Source organism: Tursiops truncatus, chromosome 10, assembly GCF_011762595.2.
Source record: "Tursiops truncatus isolate mTurTru1 chromosome 10, mTurTru1.mat.Y, whole genome shotgun sequence".
In the NCBI taxonomy this organism is placed as follows: Eukaryota; Metazoa; Chordata; class Mammalia; order Artiodactyla; family Delphinidae; genus Tursiops; species Tursiops truncatus.
The window spans coordinates 58,382,169-58,403,198 of NC_047043.1; the positions used below are offsets into that span (position 1 = coordinate 58,382,169).

Here is a 21,030-nt window from a genome sequence, read left to right on the forward strand (position 1 = left end):
AAGGAAGGTGTCTGATTTTCCACAACATCCATTTTGTTTTTCTTTCCTTTTGAACGAAGGAAAGTGCGCCACTTAAATTCTCTCCATACGCCCGAAGGCAGAAGGAACCTTGGCATTTATGAGAGGGTTAGTGACCTAAGGCGGGGCAGCCTGCTTTAAAAAGGCTCTGGCAAAGGTCATTACCTAAAAGTAGTTTTGTTCTGAGTGAAATTAAAAACAGAGAGGGTGTATGCGAATGAAATGTATATGTGCTATAGCAAATACAATAAATAATCAGTGCCTTCTCTCAGTATAAAATTATTCATCTCTATGATAGAAATCTTCTCTGAAATGAGGCAGTTCTATAAAACTCCTGGGAAAGACACACTTAAAGTTAAAGCCACTCATTTGTGAATTCTTACTTCCATTGTGTACTTCCTAAGCAACGTAGACCTGTATCTGAAGCTTCTTCATGCAGTGGTCCAAAGCCTGTTCATTCGATAAATATTCTAGATGTTATTTGAGCAGGTGTGTGCATATAGAGAAGGAAAGCACAGCAGAATGCATTTGGTCTGCGTCATATAATGTGTATGTATAACAGTGCCCAGAAGAGGTGAGCTTGTGTGATTTGGAGGCATTTAGCCTGGATTCATCCTCCAGCTTTGTCACCCATTGTCTGTGGGACTTTAGACAAACTACTCAACCTCTCTGAACTTCAGTTTTCTCCCCTGAAAAATGGGGATAACTGCACCTCGTCTCAGGATGGTTGGGAAGATAAAGTGCTTTACCACCCGCAGTGTGTGAACATCAATATCATCCCTCCAACGACAGCCCTGGGTGTTGCTTTATCTGTGGTCCGCCCAGATCCGCCTCTGTGGCCTCAGCTGGTGGCAGTGTGTGTGTTCTGTCACGTGATTACCGAGCATAACTTCTCTTCAGGGGCCTGAGGTCAGATGCTTCCTCTGCGCCGTCATCTGTTGGGACTGGGTGGACCTGTCTCCTATGGCCAAACTGACTAATCTCCAAGACCCCCTTCCCCTCTCCTCCCCCTGTTCAGGCACAGAAGTCCGGCTCTGGAGGGGACACTCAGGCCGCAGAAGACCTGCTGCTGCTCGGCAAGCCTCTGACAGACCTCATCAGCCTGCTTATCCCGCTGGTAAGAGCTCACACACCTGCTTGTGTGTCTCTCAGGTCGTTGCAGAGGGTGAAGTGATTTTATTTGAATTTCATGATGTCTTGAGTTGCTATGCTCTTTTGATTCCTTTCAAAACTAGAACCAAAAGAAATTTCAGAAGATTATTTAGTCTGGAAATACTAAATTTCTACTTTAATATGCGGTGGCTAATCGTTCATTTAAGTGGATATTTAAGTAAGGCAGAGCCTCAAATTCTTCTTAATGGATGTGAGGTTAAAAAAAAAAAAAAAAAGGAAAATCAAGAAATGAATTCCAAGAAGGAAGAAGAAATCCATTGTGGGCATCAATTCTCTTTCAAAAAGATATTTTAGGGTTACTTGGCATGCAGGACTACCCTGAAATGCAGAAGCGCAGACAGAGCTAGAGCATATCCACCACAGTCTCCATAGAAATAGAATGAAATAAGTGAAATTACACGAAAACAGATGAGACTGCACAAGACTACTGAGTATGTGAAAAGAACCCAATGGAGACTTGGATCAACTGAACCTCATTGTAGTTTTGACGTGCATTTCCCTGATAATTAGCAATGTTGAGCATCTTTTCATGTGCCTGTTGGCTATCTATATGTCTTCTTTGGAGAAATGTCTTTTTAGGTCTGCTGCCCATTTTTTGATTGGGTTGTTTGTTTTTTTTGTTATTGAGTTATATGAGCTGTTTGTATATTTTGGAAATATGCAGGACATAGATGGGGCTCCAGTGAACAGAGGGAAGACTAACCAAGTCATGCACTCTTTAAAGACATATAAAAGACTCAAAACAGCCCCATTAAATATAACTGATGCAATATATGGTATGTAGGATAATACTCATATTAATAGCATATAAGATTTAAACAATAAAAAAAGCTTAAAGGCAGTTGAAGAATCTATTTCAGGTAAACTTCTAGGACACTCTATTTCACATACGTATCTTATAGACAGGGTTTTGGTGTTTGCCACATTCTGAGATTTGCTTTAATAGTTGAATTTATGCCAATTAGATTTATTCTTAAACTTATCTTTGGTCTTAATTTTATTGTCTTATTGTATATTTGCTTTCTAAACGTTTTCATCTATTAGACGTAAGGTTTAATGCAAAACAAAAAACCTTTATCAGGACAAAGAGAAGGACTCTACAATGGTAAGGAGTAAAGTCCACAGGAAGATACAATAACTATGAACCTTTTTGTGTCAAATATCAGAGCACAGAACTGTAAAAACAGAGAAGGACCAAAACATACAGGGAAAGACCAAAACATATAGGGGAAAAAAAGTACAGTAATATCAAGAGATTTAACCTGTCTTTCTCATTGCTTGACGACCCAAGTGGATGAAAATGATGATATAGAGCAGGAGTTGACAAACTAAGGCATGTGGACTAACTCTGGCCCACTGCCTCTTTTTGTAAGTAAAGTTTTATTGAATACAGCCACACAAACAATTGTCTATGGCGGCTTTTGCATCTTGACGGTAGAGTTGAGGAGTTACAACAGGGACTCTGTAGCCCACAGGCCTGTGTTGTTTACTATCTGGCTCTTTACGGAAAAAGTTTGTTGACCCCTGGTATAGAGGATATGAAAACTTTAGTAAGATTAATCTAATAGAAGTATATCTGTCTTTCTACCCTGAAAATAGAGACTGTGCCTTCTTTTCAATTTTCTGGAAATACTTTAAAAAGTTCACCATGCGTTAGGTTAAAACATATCAATAAATTCCAATAAGTAGGAATTGTATAGACCACATTGTTTAACCGTAATATACTTAAACTAGAAGGAAAAATAAAAACAATAAAAATACACTGTTAGCAAATATTATCGATGAGCACAGTCAAAGACATTGTGATTGCGTCAGTCTGGGTCCCATCAGAAGACAAACCACATAGTGATTTAAATAAAAGAATTTCAATATAAAGAATTATTAAACTATAACTGACGAGTAAATGTAAGATTTAAAAAGAACTCTGTAGGGTATCCGAAAGCTGAGGGAGAGGGAGAGTACCTCAGGAAGGACAAACTTGAAAGGGGATACCTCTTCCCCAAGGCTGTGGGTCAGACCTCATTGGAGAAGGTGTGACTACAGCCCACAGGACAGTGGGCAGATTTGCTGGGTTGCCCAGGCCAGAGCTCGTCCACAATCCCTGGGAAGCAGGAAGCAACCCTTGAGAGTGCCGGTGAATCGTAGCTAGTGGGCAGACGCACAGAGGGTGGCAGGGTGCCGCTGCTGGTGGTGGGAGGCCTGGAGGGTCCGACGTCTGTGTAGGGAGGACCACAGGAGAAGAACCCAGAGAGGCAGGCAAGTAGGGGGAGTCGGGGTGCCAGTGCTCGGGAAAGCCTGGGATGTACAGTCTCCACTAGGGAGAGCAGTGGAGCTGTGATCACAGGCCAGGCTAGGATGAGGGCTGCAGAGGGGCCCAACATTGTGGGCCCCCCGTAAGGTCAGACCTCCACCAGATGCCACGACACCCGTACTTCTGGCCTACACTATAGCTGCCAGAAACAGCTGGAGAGCCCCTTCTTGCTGCAGTGTATCCTCTGAGATATTTTCCCCAGCCTTTGGGACTCTGAACTCCTGTTACTAGTAACGTGATCACGCTTAGGTTCTAGTACATTGGCCAGATGTCTGCCTAAAGTGTGTGAACTGTGTTGTGTACATACACATTTACCACTGCAGTCATTAGGTTTAAAAATGGCCTGCGACAAACAATATGTCTTCTCTGGAAAAGATTAATGCACATTTACAGCTGTGTATACAGTGACGAAAAATAGTAATAAGGCTATTGAGGGCCTCAACTAGAGCACATACAGACCGAAGATAAATTTTTACAGTGGTTGTTAAAAATGTGATAAGTTACAGAATGAGGTGCTGGAATTGCTTTCCCACAGGGAAAAATAAGCAGACTTTTAGTTTTCACTGGACTTGGGTAATTGTAGAGGTATTTTACCTAAAGGTAGGAGAGTGAACTTGTTAGCTTTTGAGGTTCTTTCCAGATAGGGTCCTGTGAAAGTAAGCATACTTATCCTTCAGGGAGCATGAAACCTGTCAACCCATAATTTACGACCCATGTTTACACTATAAAATCATAGTGAACTGTGGGTATAAGACGGATTCTCAGTCTGTTTTTTTTTATATAAATTTATTTATTTTTGGCTGCTTTGGGTCTTCGTTGCTGCACCCCGGCTTTCTCTAGTTGCGGTGAGCGGGGGCTACTCTACGTTTCGGTGTGTGGGCTTCTCGTTGCGGTGGCTTCTCTTGTTGCGAAGTCCGGGCTCTAGTCGCACGGGCTTCGGTAGTTGTAGCTTGTGGTCTCTAGAGCTCAGGCTCAGTAGTTGTGGCTCACAGGCTTAGTTGCTCCACGGCATGTAGGATCTTCCCAGACCAGGGCTCGAACCCATGTTCCCTGCATTGGCAGGCGGATTCTTAACCACTGCGCCACCAGGGAAGTCCTCTCAGTCTGTCTTGAGTGTGAACTACTTAGAGAATCTGATGAATCTAGACTCTCCGGGAAAAATGCCTAGACTCACCTATATGCAAAGTTCTGTACACAATACAGAATTTCAAGGGGCTCTTTGAACCCTCAATTGGTAACCGTAGTGTGAGTAAGAATATGGCTAATAAAATATATAACAAGTTGACTATGTCTCCTGAAGAAAAGACAAAGCAGGGTAGTTGTTTGATGTAAATATTTTCTTTTTTTTAAAATAAATTTATTTTATTTATTTATTTTTGGCTGCGTTGGGTCTTCATTGCTGCACGCAGGCTTTCTCTAGTTGCGGTGAGCAGGGGCTACTCTTCACTGCGGTGTGCGGGCTTTTCATTGCAGTGGCTTCTCTTGTTGGGGAGCACAGGCTCTAGGAGTGTGGGCTTCAGTAGTTGTGGTGCATGGGCTCAGTAGTTGTGGCTCGCGGGCTCTAGAGCGCAGGCTCAGTAATTGTGGCACATGGGCTTAGTTGTTCTGCGGGGCTCGGAACTGTGTCCCCTGCATTGGCAGGCAGATTCTTCACCACTGTGCCACCAGGGAAGCCCCTAAATATTTTCTTTTTCAAGAAAATACAAAGCCAGGATATGTATCCCAGATGAGTTTTGTAACTAGAGAATTAATTGCTATAAAAATTACGCTGCAGCTTCCTTTTCCCCTATTAAAATAAGTATTTTCAAATTTATGAGAGAGAATTGTTTTTAAGGTTTTCCTTATTATATGCCAAAAATGCCAGTCTTCAGCCTGGCTTATACTTTTCATATTAACCATGCCTTTCTTGGCCACCGGAAAGCTGTCCCTCTGCAGTCTGGGTAGGATTGCAGTCCTCACCTAGCATCTCCTATGTTGATCTCCTGTAATATCCTCTGGATAACTTTTTTTTTAGTGAAGTGTCTGGCATTTCTTCTTGGCTGTAAACTTGTAGCCTCCTGACAAAAAGTTATTGAATTACAGAGATCCAGCATATACTCTGCAGATAATAATATACAGGATCCTCAGTATACCTTCATAAACATCATGCGTAAGATCAAAGAACAGCCATTGGGTACGCAAACATGCCAATTTATCACACAGTACAATATAGAAATTCTTTTGCTATGCTTCTAGGTTCCCTGGGGCCCTGTGGAGGGAATAACTAACTACATGATTTGGGCCAAGGAAGAAGGGCTGTTTGAATTTTTTCTCTTTTTTTGTTGTGATGAAATAAACATAACGTAAAATTTACCCCGTTAATCAATTTTAAGTGCTCTGTTCAGTAGTATTAAATATATTCATAATGTTGTGCAGTCATAACCACCATCCACCTCTGTAATTCTTTTCATCTTGTAAAACTGAAACTCTATTCCCATTAAACAGTAACTATCCCTTCCCCGCTCCACACAGCCACCATTCTATTGGGTTGGCCAAAAAGTGCCTTCTGTTTTTAAGTAAAAATAAAAGACACATTTCTCATTTGCACCAAGAACCTTATTGAACAACGTATTCACCCTTTTTTTCCACTACCTTCTGCCATTTTTCAGGCAACTCATAATTCCATCTTCCCAAAACTTTTTATCTTTTTGAGCAAATAACTGTTCCAGGTGCCTTTTACAGTCTTCCAGAGAATGGAACTTTTTTCCATTAAGAGAATTTTGTGAAGACCTAAATAAATGGAAATCCGAAGTGCAGTGTCTGGTATATACGGCGGATGAATCAGAACTTCCCAGTCAAGTTATAACAGTTTTTGCCTGGTCATCATAGAAACATGCGGTCTTGCGTTACCCTGATGGAAGCTTATGTGTTTTCTGTTGACTAATTCTGGACACTTTTCATCGAGTGCTCCTTTCAGTTGGTCTAACTGGGAGCAGTACTTGCTGGAATTAATCGTTTGGTTTTCTGGAAGGAGCTCATAATAGAGGACTCCCTTCTGATCCCACCATATACACATCACCTTCTCTGGATGAAGACCAGCCTTTGGTGTGGTTGGTGACGGTTCATTTCACTTGCCCCACAGTCTCTTCCATTCCACGTTATTGGGCAGTATCCACTTTTTATCACCCATCACAATTTGTTTTAGAAACAAAACGTTTTCATTACATTTCAATGGAGAATCGTATGTGGAAATACAGTCAAGAAGATTTTTTTCCCTTAACTTATGTGGAACCCAAACATCAAAGCGATGAACATAACCAAGTTGGTGCAAATGATTTTCAGCGCTTGATTTGGATATTTTGAGTATGTTGGCTGTCTCCTGTGTGGTATAACGTTGATTGTTCTCAATTAATGTCCCAATTTGATTGCTATCAACTTCAACTTGTGTACCTGACCGTGGAGCATCGGCCAGCGAGAAATCTCTGGTACGAAACTTCGTAAACCACTTTTGACGTGTTCGATCAGCCACAGCACCTTCTCCATACACTGCACAAATCTTTTTTTGCGTTTCAGTTGTGTTTTTACCTTTCTTGAAGTAATAAAGCATAATATACCGAAAATGTTCCCTTTTTTCTTCCATCTTCAATATTAAAATGGCTACACAAAAATCCACCAATTTTGCTAAGTCTTTTTTTAAATGCACGCTGATATGACAGCTGTCACACACGGTCTAACAAAATTGTTTCCAATGAAGTTAAAGACAACTAAATGCTGCTAGAGCCATCTTACGGGGAAAAATGAACAAAACTTTTGGCCAACCCAATATTTTCTGTCTCTGTGATTTTGACTATTCTAAGTACCTCATGTATGTGGAGTCATTTATTATTTGTCATTTTGTGACTGGCTTATTTCTTTTAGCATAGAAGTGGTATTTGATTGCAGTTTTAATGTGTTTTTCTCTAACTATTAGTGATATTGGGCACCTTTTCACGTGCTTATTGATCATTTGGATATCTTCTTTGAAGAAATGTCTATTCACGTCCTTTGCCCATTTTTGAATTAGGTTGTTTGGTTTCTTGCTGTCGAGTATTAGAAACTGTGTAATCTGAAAATTAACCCATTATCAAATATATGATATTAAAATACTTTATGCCATTCTGTGGATTGCCTTTTTACCTTGTTGATATTGTGTTTTGACGCACACTTTTTGAAAATTTTCATAAAGTCCAGTTTGCCTAATTTCTCATTTGTTGCCTGGTGCCTTTTGTGTCATATCCAGGAGATCATTGCCAAATGCAGTGTCATGAAGATTTTGCCCTATGTTTGTGCCAAGAATTTTATAGTTTTAGGTCTTACACTTAGGTCTTTCATTCACTTTGAGTTTATTTTCACGTATGGTGTTAGGTAAGGGTCTAACTTCATTCTTTTGAACGTAGGTATCCAGTTTTCTCAGAACCGTTTGACGAAAAGACTATCCTTTCCCATTGAATGGTCTTGGCACCCTTGTCAAAAATCATTTGACTATATATGTGTGGGTTTATTTCTGGAATCTCTGTTCTCTTCAGTTAGTCTGTATGTCATTCTTCTGGTTTGATCATTGTAGAGTAAGTTTTAAAATCAAGGAGTCCAGCTTTATTGTCCTTTTTCAAGATGGTTTTGGTTATTTGGGGTGACTTGAAATTACATACGCATTTTTGGATGGGGTTTTCTATTTCTGCAGAAAACTTTATTGGGATTTTGAGAGGGATGGCATCGAATCTGTAGATTGCTTTGGGTACTATTGTTGTGTATTATATTAATTGATTTTCATATACTGAACCATCCTTACATTCCAGGAATAAAGCCCACTTGTTCATGGTGTTTAATACTTTTAATATGCTGCTGAATTTGGTTGTCCAGAATTTTAAGATTTTTGCGTCAGTGGTCATTAGGGATACTGATCTGCAGTTTTATTTTTTATACTGTCTTTGTCTGGGTTTGGAATCAGGGTGATGCTGGACTCATAGAACAAGTTAGGTGTTCCCTTCTCTTCAATTTTTGGGAAAAATTTGAGAAGGATTAGTATTAGTTCTTCTTAAAATGTTTAACAGAATTCATCAGTGAAGCCCTCCAATTCTGGTTGGGGAACTAATATCCCACAAACTGCACGGTGTGGCCAAAAAAATTAATAAATAAGTAGGGACTTCCCTGGTGGTCCAGTGGTTAAGAATCCGCCAGGGGATGTGGGTTCCATCCCTGGTTGGGAAACTAAGATCCCACGTGACGTGGCGCAACTAAGCCTGTGCACTCTAGAGAGCACGCCACAACTAGAGAGCCCATGTGTTGCAACTACTGAGCCTGTGCGCTCTGGAGCCTTCACGGCACAGCTAGAGAGCCCTCACACTGCGACTGCTGAGTCCATGCGCTCTGGAGCCCACGTGCCACAAATACTGAGCCCGCATGCCACAACTAGAGAGAAGCCCATGCGCTGCAACAAACACACCGCACACTGCAAGGAAAGGTCCCGAATGCCGCAATAAAGATCCCGTGTGCTGCAACTAAGACCCTAAGCGGCCAAATAAATAAATAAAAATGTTAATAAGTAAATAAATAAATGAAAGAAAGGAAAATAGGAGACTATTTTTTAAAAAAATCACATTATCTCACTTGGCATCCAGCACGGGCAGCAGAATTGGTGTTTGACGTGTAGCTGAGGAGCCAGCCCCATGTGCGTGCCAGGAGATAGCACCTAGGCTCTGTGCTGTTGTGGTCTGCAGAGGTACTTGCAGAAGATTTTTGATTACTAATTCAATTTCCTTACTAGTTACAGTTCTCTTCACATTTTCTACTTCTTCATGATTCAGTCTTGGTTGCTTTTGTGTTTCTGGGAATTTTTTCAGCACGATATTTTCTTTTGTTGGAATTGTTTAATTTGTTCTAAAATGTTCATGAAATACAAAGAACCTTAGTATAGCCAAGACAACTTTGGAAGAAAACAAAGTTGAAGGGTTGACGCTACTTGATGTCAAGATGTACTATGAAGTTACTATAATCAAAATAGTGAGGCATTGGTGGAAAGATGCCTTTGAAGTTTGTGGATATGTTTGTTACCTTGATTGCTGTATGTTATAAATAAATATGTGTAGTTTTTTGGCATGTCAGTTATGCTTCAAGGAAACTGTTAAAAATAAGTCCTTTTGAGGCTACTCTATTATTTTCATTTCTTCCTGAATGAATTCACCCGGTAGTCATTGTGTTTAGTGGTTCTCTTTCTCTATTTTAGGCTTCCTTCCTAGTCAGGCTCATTAGGAGTGGAAGTTATTTGTATTTTGTGATGCTGCTGTTTCTTTTCTCTGCACCAGCCCCTTGCTATCTAGTGATATTATGGTTACCTTGACTCTGCTCTGGGTCCCCAAATTCCAATATCATGATGATACTGGATTTATCACAAATCCAGACATCGAGCCTGCAGGGGATTTGGCACAGGTTCTGTTGCTGCTCTTTTCAACAGTAGAGCAGCTTCATTTATTATCCGAAGCCCCAAGGCTGGAGCAGCTTCTTCAGCTTCCTTTTGTGGACAGGAACCCCAACCTCCATTTCACACTCTGTGCCTGACTTTTGTCCTAGCTCCACATGGGGTGTGGCCCCAGTTGTATTGGAGATCCTAGTTGGTATAGATACTTCTAACAGCTTTTGAACCTCAAGCTTCCGTGTGTTTGTTTCATTTCTGGTCCACAAAGATATTTGTATCGTATAATTTTTTTTCTTCTTGTAGTTATTATGGAGGTAGTAGTGCAAAATTTGAAGTCACACACTATCTTGACTGAAAGTCACTTGTCTGTTTAGTTCCCAGCCTTACTACCCACCCTTTCAAAGTGGTTGGCCATCACAAGCTCTCAGTAAATAATTGTGGGGTGCATGAATGAGATATAACAAGTGCCAAAACCTAGTTACAAAATTGTAATACGAGCTGATTTATATCATGCTGTTTGTATGTGCGTATAAAGGACACAAAAAGAAGTGAGGGTAGAGTGATTTATACCAAGGACTTAACAGGATATTTCTCGACAATTTTTTATTAAAATTTTGATTTAGGGTGTGAGTCATAAATCAGAAAGGTTTAGTGTAATGAGGTGGGGCAAGGATCCTCCCGAGAGGGCACAGGACAGGTGACATTCAGCCTCAGCCTTGGAAACATTCTTCCCTCAAGAGTGGCCAGAAGCTGGCCTCAGAGGCAGCTCTCACCCTGCATCAGTGGGAACCAAGGGGTCTTCTTGCTTTTCCCTGAGTATAGTATGTAAGGCATGGAAGCAAAGCAAGGAAGCAGCTTAGTGCCAGCTCTTTCCTCTCTAGAGATATCTGACATTCTGTCCATCAGGTGGAGAGTTGTATCTGGACTGTAATTTTAGCTTCAGAATCTTGAACGTTTTTCCTAATACACCTTATTTTTAGTAAACAGTGAGGTTTTTTTTTCTTCTAAATTTAGGATTCGAATTCTCAGAGTCAGATCTGACGGGTACTCCATGCTTCTTGAATGATTCAGAAGCATGTATCTCTCCCACTATCTCTGCCAGTGGCCAGCACAGTAGGAAAACTTCATAAATATTCACCAGCTCTGCAACTCTTAAGTTTCTCACAGTAGCTGCTACAACAGAATTCACTCTTTAATTCTGCCAGTGAGGGTCAACATACTGTTCTGTTCAATGGAGACGAAGAACGATTTGGTTGGATTTCCGGTGGCAATAAATTCGCTCTGTGATGCTATACTAAACTATATTTTGGTCCTCCAAAATAAGCAGCTAGGTATGTCTCAGTAGAGCATAAAAGTTTATGTTGAATTTTAAAATGTTGTTCTTCTACTTTAGGCTCAGGAAGTTCCATGTCTGGGCACCTGTGCTACATCCATGAAATGATAAGAATAGTAATTTCTTTTAGAAAAAAGCAAATGAAATTTTTTTGATCTACATTCATTGTGATGATTTGCTAATCGTAATTCTTTTTTAAAAAATATTCTTTTATCTTTTTTCCTATTTTTTAAAAAGTGAATCATAGTTAATTTACGGTGTTGTGTTAGCTTCAGGTGTACAGCACAGTGATTCAGATATATACTTTTATCAGATTCTTTTCCTTTATGGGTTGTTACAAAATATTGAGTATAGTTCCCTGTGCTATACAGTAAGTCCTTGTTGTTTACCTATTTTATATATGCTACTGTGCATATGTTAATCCCAGACTCCTAATTTATACCACCCCGCCGCCCCCTTTCCCCTTTGGTAACTGTAAGTTTGCTTTCTATGTCTGTGGGTCTATTTCTGTTTCGCAAATAAGTTCATTTGTATCGTTGTTTTTAAGATTCCACATTTAAGCGATAGCATATGATGTTAGTCTTCCTCTGTCTGGCTTACTTCACTTAGTATGACAATCTCTAGGTCCATCCATGTTGCTGCAAATGGCATTATTTCATTCCTTTTTTTAAAAAAATTATTTTATTTATTTATTTTTGGCTGTGTTGGGTCTTCGTTGCTGTGCGTGGGCTTTCTCTAGTTGCAGCGAGCGGGGGCTACTCTTCGTTGAGGTGCACAGGTTTCTCATTGTGGTGGCTACTCTTGTTGCAGAGCAGGGGCTCTAGGCACGCAGGCTTCAGTAATTGTGGCACGTGGGTTCAGTAGTTGTGGCTTGCGGGCTCTAGAGCACAGGCTCAGTAGTTGTGGTGCTTGGGCTTAGTTGCTCCACAGCATGTGGGATCTTCCCGGACCAGGGCTCGAACCCATGTCCCCTGCATTGGCAGGTGGATTCTTAACCACTGTGCCACGAAGGAAGCCCTATTTCATTCCTTTTTATGGCAGAGTAATGTTCCATTCTTGATGCCCTTCCTGAGTAGGCGTGTCACTAGCAGCAGCCCCTGGGTCTCCTTTCTAATTACTGTCAAAGAGCATGACTACCTGGTCCCCCTTCCCAAGCAGGCCATTTTGGGCAGATGGACCCTAACATGTCCTTATCCAGTGACCCAGCACAGCCAATTGACACAGTGTGTAAAAAGCACCCTTTTCATCCAATTTATCTGAAAGGTTCACCAGGGAGTTAAAATGACCATGTCTTGCCTACAGGTCAGTAGTTGGACCAGAAGAGCTCTGCTGGTCCCTTCAATCTCTGTCATTTTAAAATTCAGTCCAGAGATAATGAAAACTACCTAGTATCAGTATCAGAAAAGGTGTAGTATTTTTCAGAAAAAAATTCTCAAGGAGTCTTGGTTACATGCAGTTCCATGTTCCTACTTTTAAGTATCACTTGAGCCAAAAGATAATTGTATTCATATTTAGTTCAAAGTTATGACTTATTCTCACATAGAATCTTAGCAATTTTAGACTTATTTGGGGCCATGTCTGCATGATCTGGTGAAACAAATTGAGAATCATCAACCTTGACTGAGTTGAACTCATTAGCATACTTCTTAGAAATTGGTGTATCGTTGTGTGGATTCTAAGCCTATGTGTGTACCTTCTAATAGGTATTTTTATTTTTATTTTCATTCGATTCCCTAGGGTCATTAGTAGTCAGGTTTCCATAGTTTCTGTCTGTCCTTGAAATTGAGCCATCTTCGGGAACAACAGTATGACATCACTAAAGACTTGTCATGCAGAATTCATTTCCTGTCATCATTCTACCATCAAGAGCATGCCTTTTGGACTATACACTTTCAAATGCAGTAGACAAACACTCATTTTACAGAGAAGTAGATTTGCGTATAAACTGTTTGGTTAAGCTTCTCCTGGCTTTCTTTTTGTCAGTGTGAATGGAGGGGTTAAATTTTCAACTCACAACTTTTTTTATAAGTGTGGTTTAGCACATAATTAAAGATACACTTGAGGCAAAAACAGGAAACTCACATTTCACATAAATGAAACCTCAAAGCTGTTTGGAATGTGGAGGCCCAGATAATTACAAAATCCATCATGCAGAAACACTGCAAATACAGAAAATTCAATGTGTAACTTTGTGATCAGTTTCTCTTAATTTATCACTGAGAGAAAAATAAATTGAATATTTAATAACTAACCTCTTCTTTCCTGTACTAGTTATTGTTTAAAAATCAGTTCAAAACATTTTGAGCATTAACACTGGGAAAATATAAAGTACCAAAATATAAAATAATAATAGAATAATGTATTATGTTTTTATGCTGGAAACTCACATACATGATGCCAGAAAGTGCAAATGAAAAATGAAACATGAGACGGTAATCCTGATGTATGGGTAGAACAGCTCCCTTCTGAGTTTTCATTTGTTTGTTTGTTTTTAATGCTTATAGTGACACGTAGTTTCTGGGTGTGCCTGTGAAGGTGTTTCTGAAAGAGATTAGCATTTGAACAGTAGACTCAGTAAAGCAGGCAGAGGAAGGTCAATTTGCTCTGCGCTTGAGCTGGGACTTATATCTGCTGCCATCATATGTTAGAACTCTTGGATCTTGGGTCTTTAGACTCAGACTAGGATTTACACCATTGGCTCCCTTGGTTTTCAGGGCCTTTAGGTTTGGAGAAGAACTATACCATCAGCTTTCCTGAACTTCGAGCTCATGGATGGCAAATCATGGAACTTCTCAGCTTCCATAACCATGGGAGCCAGTCCTTCATAATACATCTCTTTCTGCATAATTATATATCTGCTGTTGGCTCTTTCTCTGGAGAATCCTGTCTAATATACTAGGTGAAAGGGTTGTAAATTTTAAACTTTGATATATATTACCAAATTGCTATCCTAAAAGGTGGAGAACCAGTTTTCATTCTCACTAAAAGAGAGACTGCCTGTTTCCCCACAGCCTTGCTGATACTGAGTTTTATGAAATTACATCATTTGCTTTTCTTATAGATGAAATTTTGTATGTCTTTGGTGTTTTGTATTTATTTCATTTTAAATTTAATTTAGCATCTTTTGTGGGTTTGTTAGCCGTTTGTGTGTCTTTTCCTATAAATTGCTTTAGTGTAATCTTTGCTCATTTATTTTCTATTTAGTTTTTTTCTATTGATTTTTAAAAATTCTTTGTATATTAAGAAGTTTATAATTTTGTCATAACAAATATACTTTTTTATTTTCTCTTTGTATTTCTAATTTTTATTGGTACTTTAGCTATAAAGGTAGTTTTCATTCAGTAGTCAACATTATCAGTGTTTTTCTTTCTTTTTTTGGTGGTACTTGGGCCTCTCACTGTTGTGGCCTCTCCCGTTGCAGAGCACAGGCTCCGGATGCGCAGGCTCAGCGGCCATGGCTCACGGGCCCAGGCGCTCCGCGGCATGTGGGATCTTCCCGGACCGGGGCACGAACCCGTGTCCCCTGCATCGGCAGGCAGACTCTCAACCACTGCGCCACCAGGGAAGCCCATCAGTGTTTTTCTTTATGACTTTTGAATTTTATGTCATCTTTTAAAAGGCCTTCTCATTCCAAGACTATAAATATATTCACCTGTATTTTCTTTTAGTACTTTCATGTTTGTTTGTTTTCTACTTTTAGATATTTGATTTAGTCAGGATTATTTTGTTGTAAGGAGAAGGGTGGACATCTACAGGGTGGTGTATTTGTAAAAGATTTCAAACATCAAGTACTATGAAGATTTTTGTTTTGTATCCTTTGCCATATAATTATTAGATAAGTGGGAGTAGCACCTGCATATCTTATGAAAATACCATTTCTTTGAATATAATTGATTATATTTATTCTTTGTGCCACAATCATTAAATAATAGGGAGCAGTTTGTGTCCTAAGAGATAATAGGAAAACATGTCCTATGAAAATAGCATCTCTTTGGCCTAATTGGATGTTTTCCTAATAAAACTGAAGGGGATGAAACCATAGTGATTCTTTTATAGCATAGAAAAGGAAGTGAGTAGTAGCCTCCAAGTAGGAGAGCTATTCTGACATATCCTGCCAGGGGTTACACAGAAGAGCCTTGCTTTTACATTATGTGATCCTCCAGAGAAAGTAGCATTTTCAGCTGGTTTCCTCTGTGGAAAGACACCTTTTCTCCATTGGTTAATCAGAGAGAAACAGTCACACTCAAGACATGCGGGGTGATGAAGAAAATTCCATTTAAAGTTGCGAGGTGTTGATGAATAACAGATAACTTGAGATATATATTTATGTGTGTGTGTGCGTGTGTGTGTGTGTATTGTATATAGGTATTTTATGTCTACTTTAAGGTCATACTGATTGCGTTTTACTTTGTCAATGCTGGTCTTTAAATATCCCGGCCTCGTACAGTGTATGCTAGATTTTTAAACTGTGGAAACTGCTGTTACTTGTCTTCAACAGGGATAATAGCCTAATAACTCGGAGCTCTGCATTTATAGATAACAGCAACAAAAAGAAAATGGTTACATCTTTAAAAAGGGGAAACAAAACAATGATATCTGATTGATTTGACAGTCTATGTGAGGCTGTTTGGCAAGGCACAGTGGCATTTCCATGATGGAGTTGGGTCACCTCTGAACACCAGTTAATTTAATTACGGTTGTGTTGGCTTCGTTGGTTGCCCAGACGAAAGACCTTGGGCAAGTTAGTAAGTCTCCATTTCCATGTCAAAAAAAAAGGAGAAAATTTTAACACCACACGGGGTTATTGGGAAGACTGAAGGAACAGTGTGTGAAGAACTGTTGGCACGGCACTTGGCACATAGTAACCCCCACCACCAGTGTGCTTTTCTCTCTCTGTTGTATCCATACTGGTGGCGGCATTATCTTTATTACTCAGTAGTACAATAACATGCGATGCAAAAACCCCTACGGCTACAACCTCAAAATGCAATTCCCAGGTGCCTTCAGACTGTATTTAAGATGAGCAGTAAACACCCTGAATTTGTTTTATTTTTGCCACCCTGAAAAAAGCCCTTTGATTTCATGTAAATTCAGAAAGCGTGCCGGCACATCATTTTTGAAGCAGAAAAATAATGTGGATATTTACCCATAACTGCGGTACAGTGAAGTTAGCAGTTTTGATAATGGTGTTTGGCTTTTTTGTTTTGCTTAATGCCTGCAAAATTATCCTGCCTATAGCTCCCAGAGGTCCTTCCCATACAGCATGTTCTGTAATCATATTACGGATCTAATAAACATCTCTCTTATTGTAATAAACTCTTTGTGAATAGCCTCATTAATGTGCTGAAATAATGTACCCAGGGGTATTTCCAACAATTTCATTGTAGCTCTAAAATAAGCTGCCCTAACTGCCACTTCATCTCCAGTGAGTGTGCCCTGCTGTGTCTCACAGATCACGAAGGTACAAGGGGCAGAGCCTCCCAGTAAAGCTGCTTTGGGGGCAACAAAGTCCCACAGAATAAAACTTCAGACAAACAATCTCACTTTTATTTTAATTCTGGATCAGTTTCTTTGAATAAGTGAACCATTAGTTTGTAAAGCTGAGACTTTACCGTATGGAGTTTATGCTTAATGTCTAGATAATAAAGCCATAACTATAATTAACCATTTTATGCAGAGAATTTTCTTCTTCCAATTGTAAAAAATTGCCTGGTTTGATAAGTTTTTTACTGTGAGGAAGTGTTTTTTTAATTTTATTAGCCTGGTAACTTTACTATAAAATATCCATTCGTTTAATGGAAATAAAAACCCTTTTTAGGGATAAATGTATTATCTCCTATACATTTTCCTTTGGGGTATATTCTCTACCTCAAACCTGTATTATTTAGATATGAGCTTTTCAGAAATGGATTATTTTAGCATAAAGAGAACTCCAGGTGTTTTTTGATATCCTGGATTCAGTAAACAGTAATTTTTGCAGAATTCTAATCCATGTAATTCTGTAATACATTTTTGAATCTTTTATTATTATTATTATTTATTTATTTATTTTTGGCTGAGTTGGGTCTTCGTTGCTGTGCGTGGGCTTTCGCGAGTTGAGGCGAGCGGGGGCTACTCTTCATTGTGTTGTGCGCAGGCTTCTCATTGCGGTGGCTTCTCTTGTTGCGGGGCACGGGCTCTAGGCACACGGGCTTCAGTAGCTGTGGCTCTTGGGCTTAGTTGCTCTGTGGCATGTGGGAATCTTCCCGGACCAGGGCTCGAACCCGTGTCCCCTGCATTGGCAGGGGGATTCTTAACCACTGCGCCACCAGGGAAGTCCACATTTTTGAATCTTATAACCAAAAAGTAAAAAATTCGAGTTTCTTTGTTCATTATTTGGCAGTCATAAGAAATCATGATGGTCTGTTGCAGGAACTGTTAAATGCAGCCTTAGCCCTTCACATCTTCACCAGCCATTATCGTTCGTTATAGTGAGTCTTGCGTTTACCTCTTGACAGTTTGTGAGGGTCATTACAGAGGGTACCCAGGAAATTTCCCCTTTTTAAAATTTTTGGGGTAGGGAAGACAGCTTTACTTCAAATATTTGAATTACAAAATATGCCATCAGCCCATTAAAACAACTTCAAGAAATATAGAAATGATAGAAGTAAAACTAAAGTCTCCCCTCCCCGAACCAGGAACTACCTCCAGTGTAACTATGGCTTACATTTGATGTGTGTCCTGGCATTCTTTTTACTTTGCTTACAATCACATGCGTTTGTATCATTGTTTTTCTCTTGTATTGTTTTAGCTTCCATTTCTAAAAATAGTACCAGAGGATAGATATTTTGTAACTTGCTTTTCTTTTTACTTATGGCAATAGTATGGACATCTTTCCAAGTCAGCATTTATACTAGAGAATGGACTTGAGGATATGGGAAAGGGGAAGGATAAGCTGTGACAAAGCGAGAGAGAGGCATAGACATATATACACTACCAAACGTAAGGTAGATAGCTAGTGGGAAGCAGCCACATGGCACAGGGAGATCAGGAGCTTTGTGACCACCTAGAGGGGTGGGATAGGCAGGATGGGAGAGAGGGAGATGCAAGAGGGAAGAGATATGGGGATATATGTATATGTATAACTGATTCACTTTGTTATAAAGCAGAAATTAACACACCATTGTAAAGCAATTATACTCCAATAAAGATGTTTTAAAAAATGATCTTGTTCTTTTTATTTTTTTTAATTAAAAATTTTTTTTTCTTTAAACACAAGATAGCATATATTTTTAACATCTGTATTAGACTATAATTGCTTTACAATGGTGTGTTAGTTTCTGCTTTATAACAAAGTGAATCAGTTATACATATACATATGTTCCCATATCTCTTCCCTCTTGCCACTCCCTCCCTCCCACCCTCCCTATCCCATCCCTCCAGGCCGTCACAAAGCACCCAGCTGATCTCCCTGTGCTATGCGGCTGCTTCCCACTAGCTATCTACCTTACATTTGGTAGTGTATATATGTCCATGCCTCTCTCTCGCTTTGTCACAGCTTACCCTTCCCCCTCCCCATATCCTCAAGTCCATTCTCTAGTAGGTCTGTGTCTTTATTCCTGTCTTACCCCTAGGTTCTTCTTGACATTTTTTTTTCTTAAATTCCATATATATGTTTTAGCATACAGTGTTTGTCTTTCTCTTTCTGACTTACTTCACTCTGTATGACAGACTCTAGGTCTATCACCTCATTACAAATAGCTCACTTTCGTTTCTTTTTATGGCTGAGTAATATTCCATTGTATATATGTGCCACATCTTCTTTATCCATTCATCCGATGATGGACACTTAGGTTGTTTCCATCTCCTGGCTGTAAATAGAGCTGCAATGAACATTTTGGTACATGACTCTTTTTGAATTATGGTTTTCTCAGGGTATATGCCCAGTAGTGGGATTGCTGGGTCATATGGTAGTTCTATTTTTAGTTTTTTAAGGAACCTCCATACTGTTCTCCATAGTGGCTGTACCAAATCACATTCCCACCAGCAGTGCAAGAGTGTTCCCTTTTCTCCACACCCTCTCCAGCATTTATTGTTTCTAGATTTTTTGATGATGGCCATTCTGACTGGTGTGAGATGATATCTCATTGTAGTTTTGATTTGCATTTCTCTAATGATTAGTGATGTTCAGCAACCTTGCATGTGTTTGTTGGCAGTCTGTATATCTTCTTTGGAGAAACGTCTATTTAGGTCTTCTGCCCATTTTTGGATTGGGTTGTTTTTTTTTTTCGTTATTGAGCTGCATGAGCTGCTTATAAATTTTGGAGATTAATCCTTTGTCGGTTGCTTCGTTTGCAAATATTTTCTCCCATTCTGAGGGTTGTCTTTTGGTCTTGTTTATGGTTTCCTTTGCTGTGCAAAAGCTTTGAAGTTTCATTAGGTCCTATTTGTTTATTTTTGTTTTTATTTCCATTTCTCTAGGAGGTGGGTCAAAAAGGATCTTGCTGTGATTTATGTCATAAAGTGTCCTGCCTATGTTTTCCTCTAAGAGTTTGATAGTTTCTGGCCTTACATTTAGGTCTTTAATCCATTTTGAGCTTATTTTTGTGTATGGTGTTAGGGAGTGTTCTAATCTCATACTTTTATATGTACCTGTCCAGTTTTCCCAGCACCACTTATTGAAGAGGCTGTCCTTTCTCCACTGTACATTCCTGCCTCCTTTATCAAAGATAAGGTGACATATGTGCGTGGGTTTATCTCTGGGCTTTCTATCCTGTTCCATTGATCTATATTTCTGTTTTTGTGCCAGTACCATATTGTCTTGATTACTGTAGGTTTGTAGTATAGTCTGAAGTCAGGGAGCCTGATTCCTCCAGCTCCGTTTTTCGTTCTCAAGATTGCTTTGGCTCTTTGGGGTTTTTTGTGTTTCCATACAAATTGTGAAATTTTTTGTTCTAGTTCTGTGAAAAATGCCAGTGGTAGTTTGATAGGGATTGCATTGAATCTGTACATTGCTTTGGGTAGTAGAGTCATTTTCACAATGTTGATTCTTCCAACCCAAGAACGTGGTATATCTCTCCATCTATTTGTATCATCTTTAATTTCTTTCATCAGTGTCTTATAATTTTCTGCATACAGGTCTTTTGTCTCCTTAGGTAGGTTTATTCATAGATATTTTATTCTTTTTGTTGCCATGGTAAATGGGAGTGTTTTCTTGATTTCACTTTCAGATTTTTCATCATTAGTGTATAGGAATGCCAGAGATTTCTGTGCATTAATTTTGTATCCTGCTACTTTACCAAATTCATTGATTAGCTCTAGTAGTTTTCTGGTAGCATCTTTAGGATTCTCTATGTATAGTATCATGTCATCTGCAAACAGTGACAGCTTTACTTCTTTTCCAATTTGGATTCCTTTTATTTCCTTTTCTTTTCTGATTGCTGTGGCTAAAACTTCCAAAACTATGTTGAATAGTAGTGGTGAGAGTGGGCAACCTTGTCTTGTTCCTGATGTTAGAGGAAATGGTTTCAGTTTTTCACCATTGAGAATGATATTCACTGTGGGTTTGTCATATATGGCCTTTATTATGTTGAGGTAAGTTCCCTCTGTGCCTACTTTCTGGAGGGTTTTTATCCTAAATCGGTGTTGAATTTTGTCGAAAGCTTTTTCTGCGTCTATTGAGGTGATCATATCGTTTTTATCCTTCAGTTTGTTAATTTGGTGTATCACATTGATTGATTTGCATGTATTGAAGAATCCTTGCATTCCTGGGATAAACCCCACTTC

At 39.4% G+C, this 21,030-nt stretch overlaps 1 protein-coding gene across 9 annotated transcripts in view; it reads left to right on the forward strand.

Annotated features, from left to right (window-relative positions):
• Positions 1 to 21,030, forward strand: part of ULK4 (unc-51 like kinase 4) — a 522,462-nt gene that overhangs the window by 354,673 nt on the left and 146,759 nt on the right. For all 9 annotated transcript variants that reach the window (XM_033864673.2, XM_033864674.2, XM_033864678.2 and 6 more), the window contains one exon: positions 1,037 to 1,135. In XM_033864673.2, the coding sequence (XP_033720564.1) occupies positions 1,037 to 1,135 (99 nt within the window). The remainder of the gene's footprint in view (positions 1 to 1,036; positions 1,136 to 21,030) is intronic.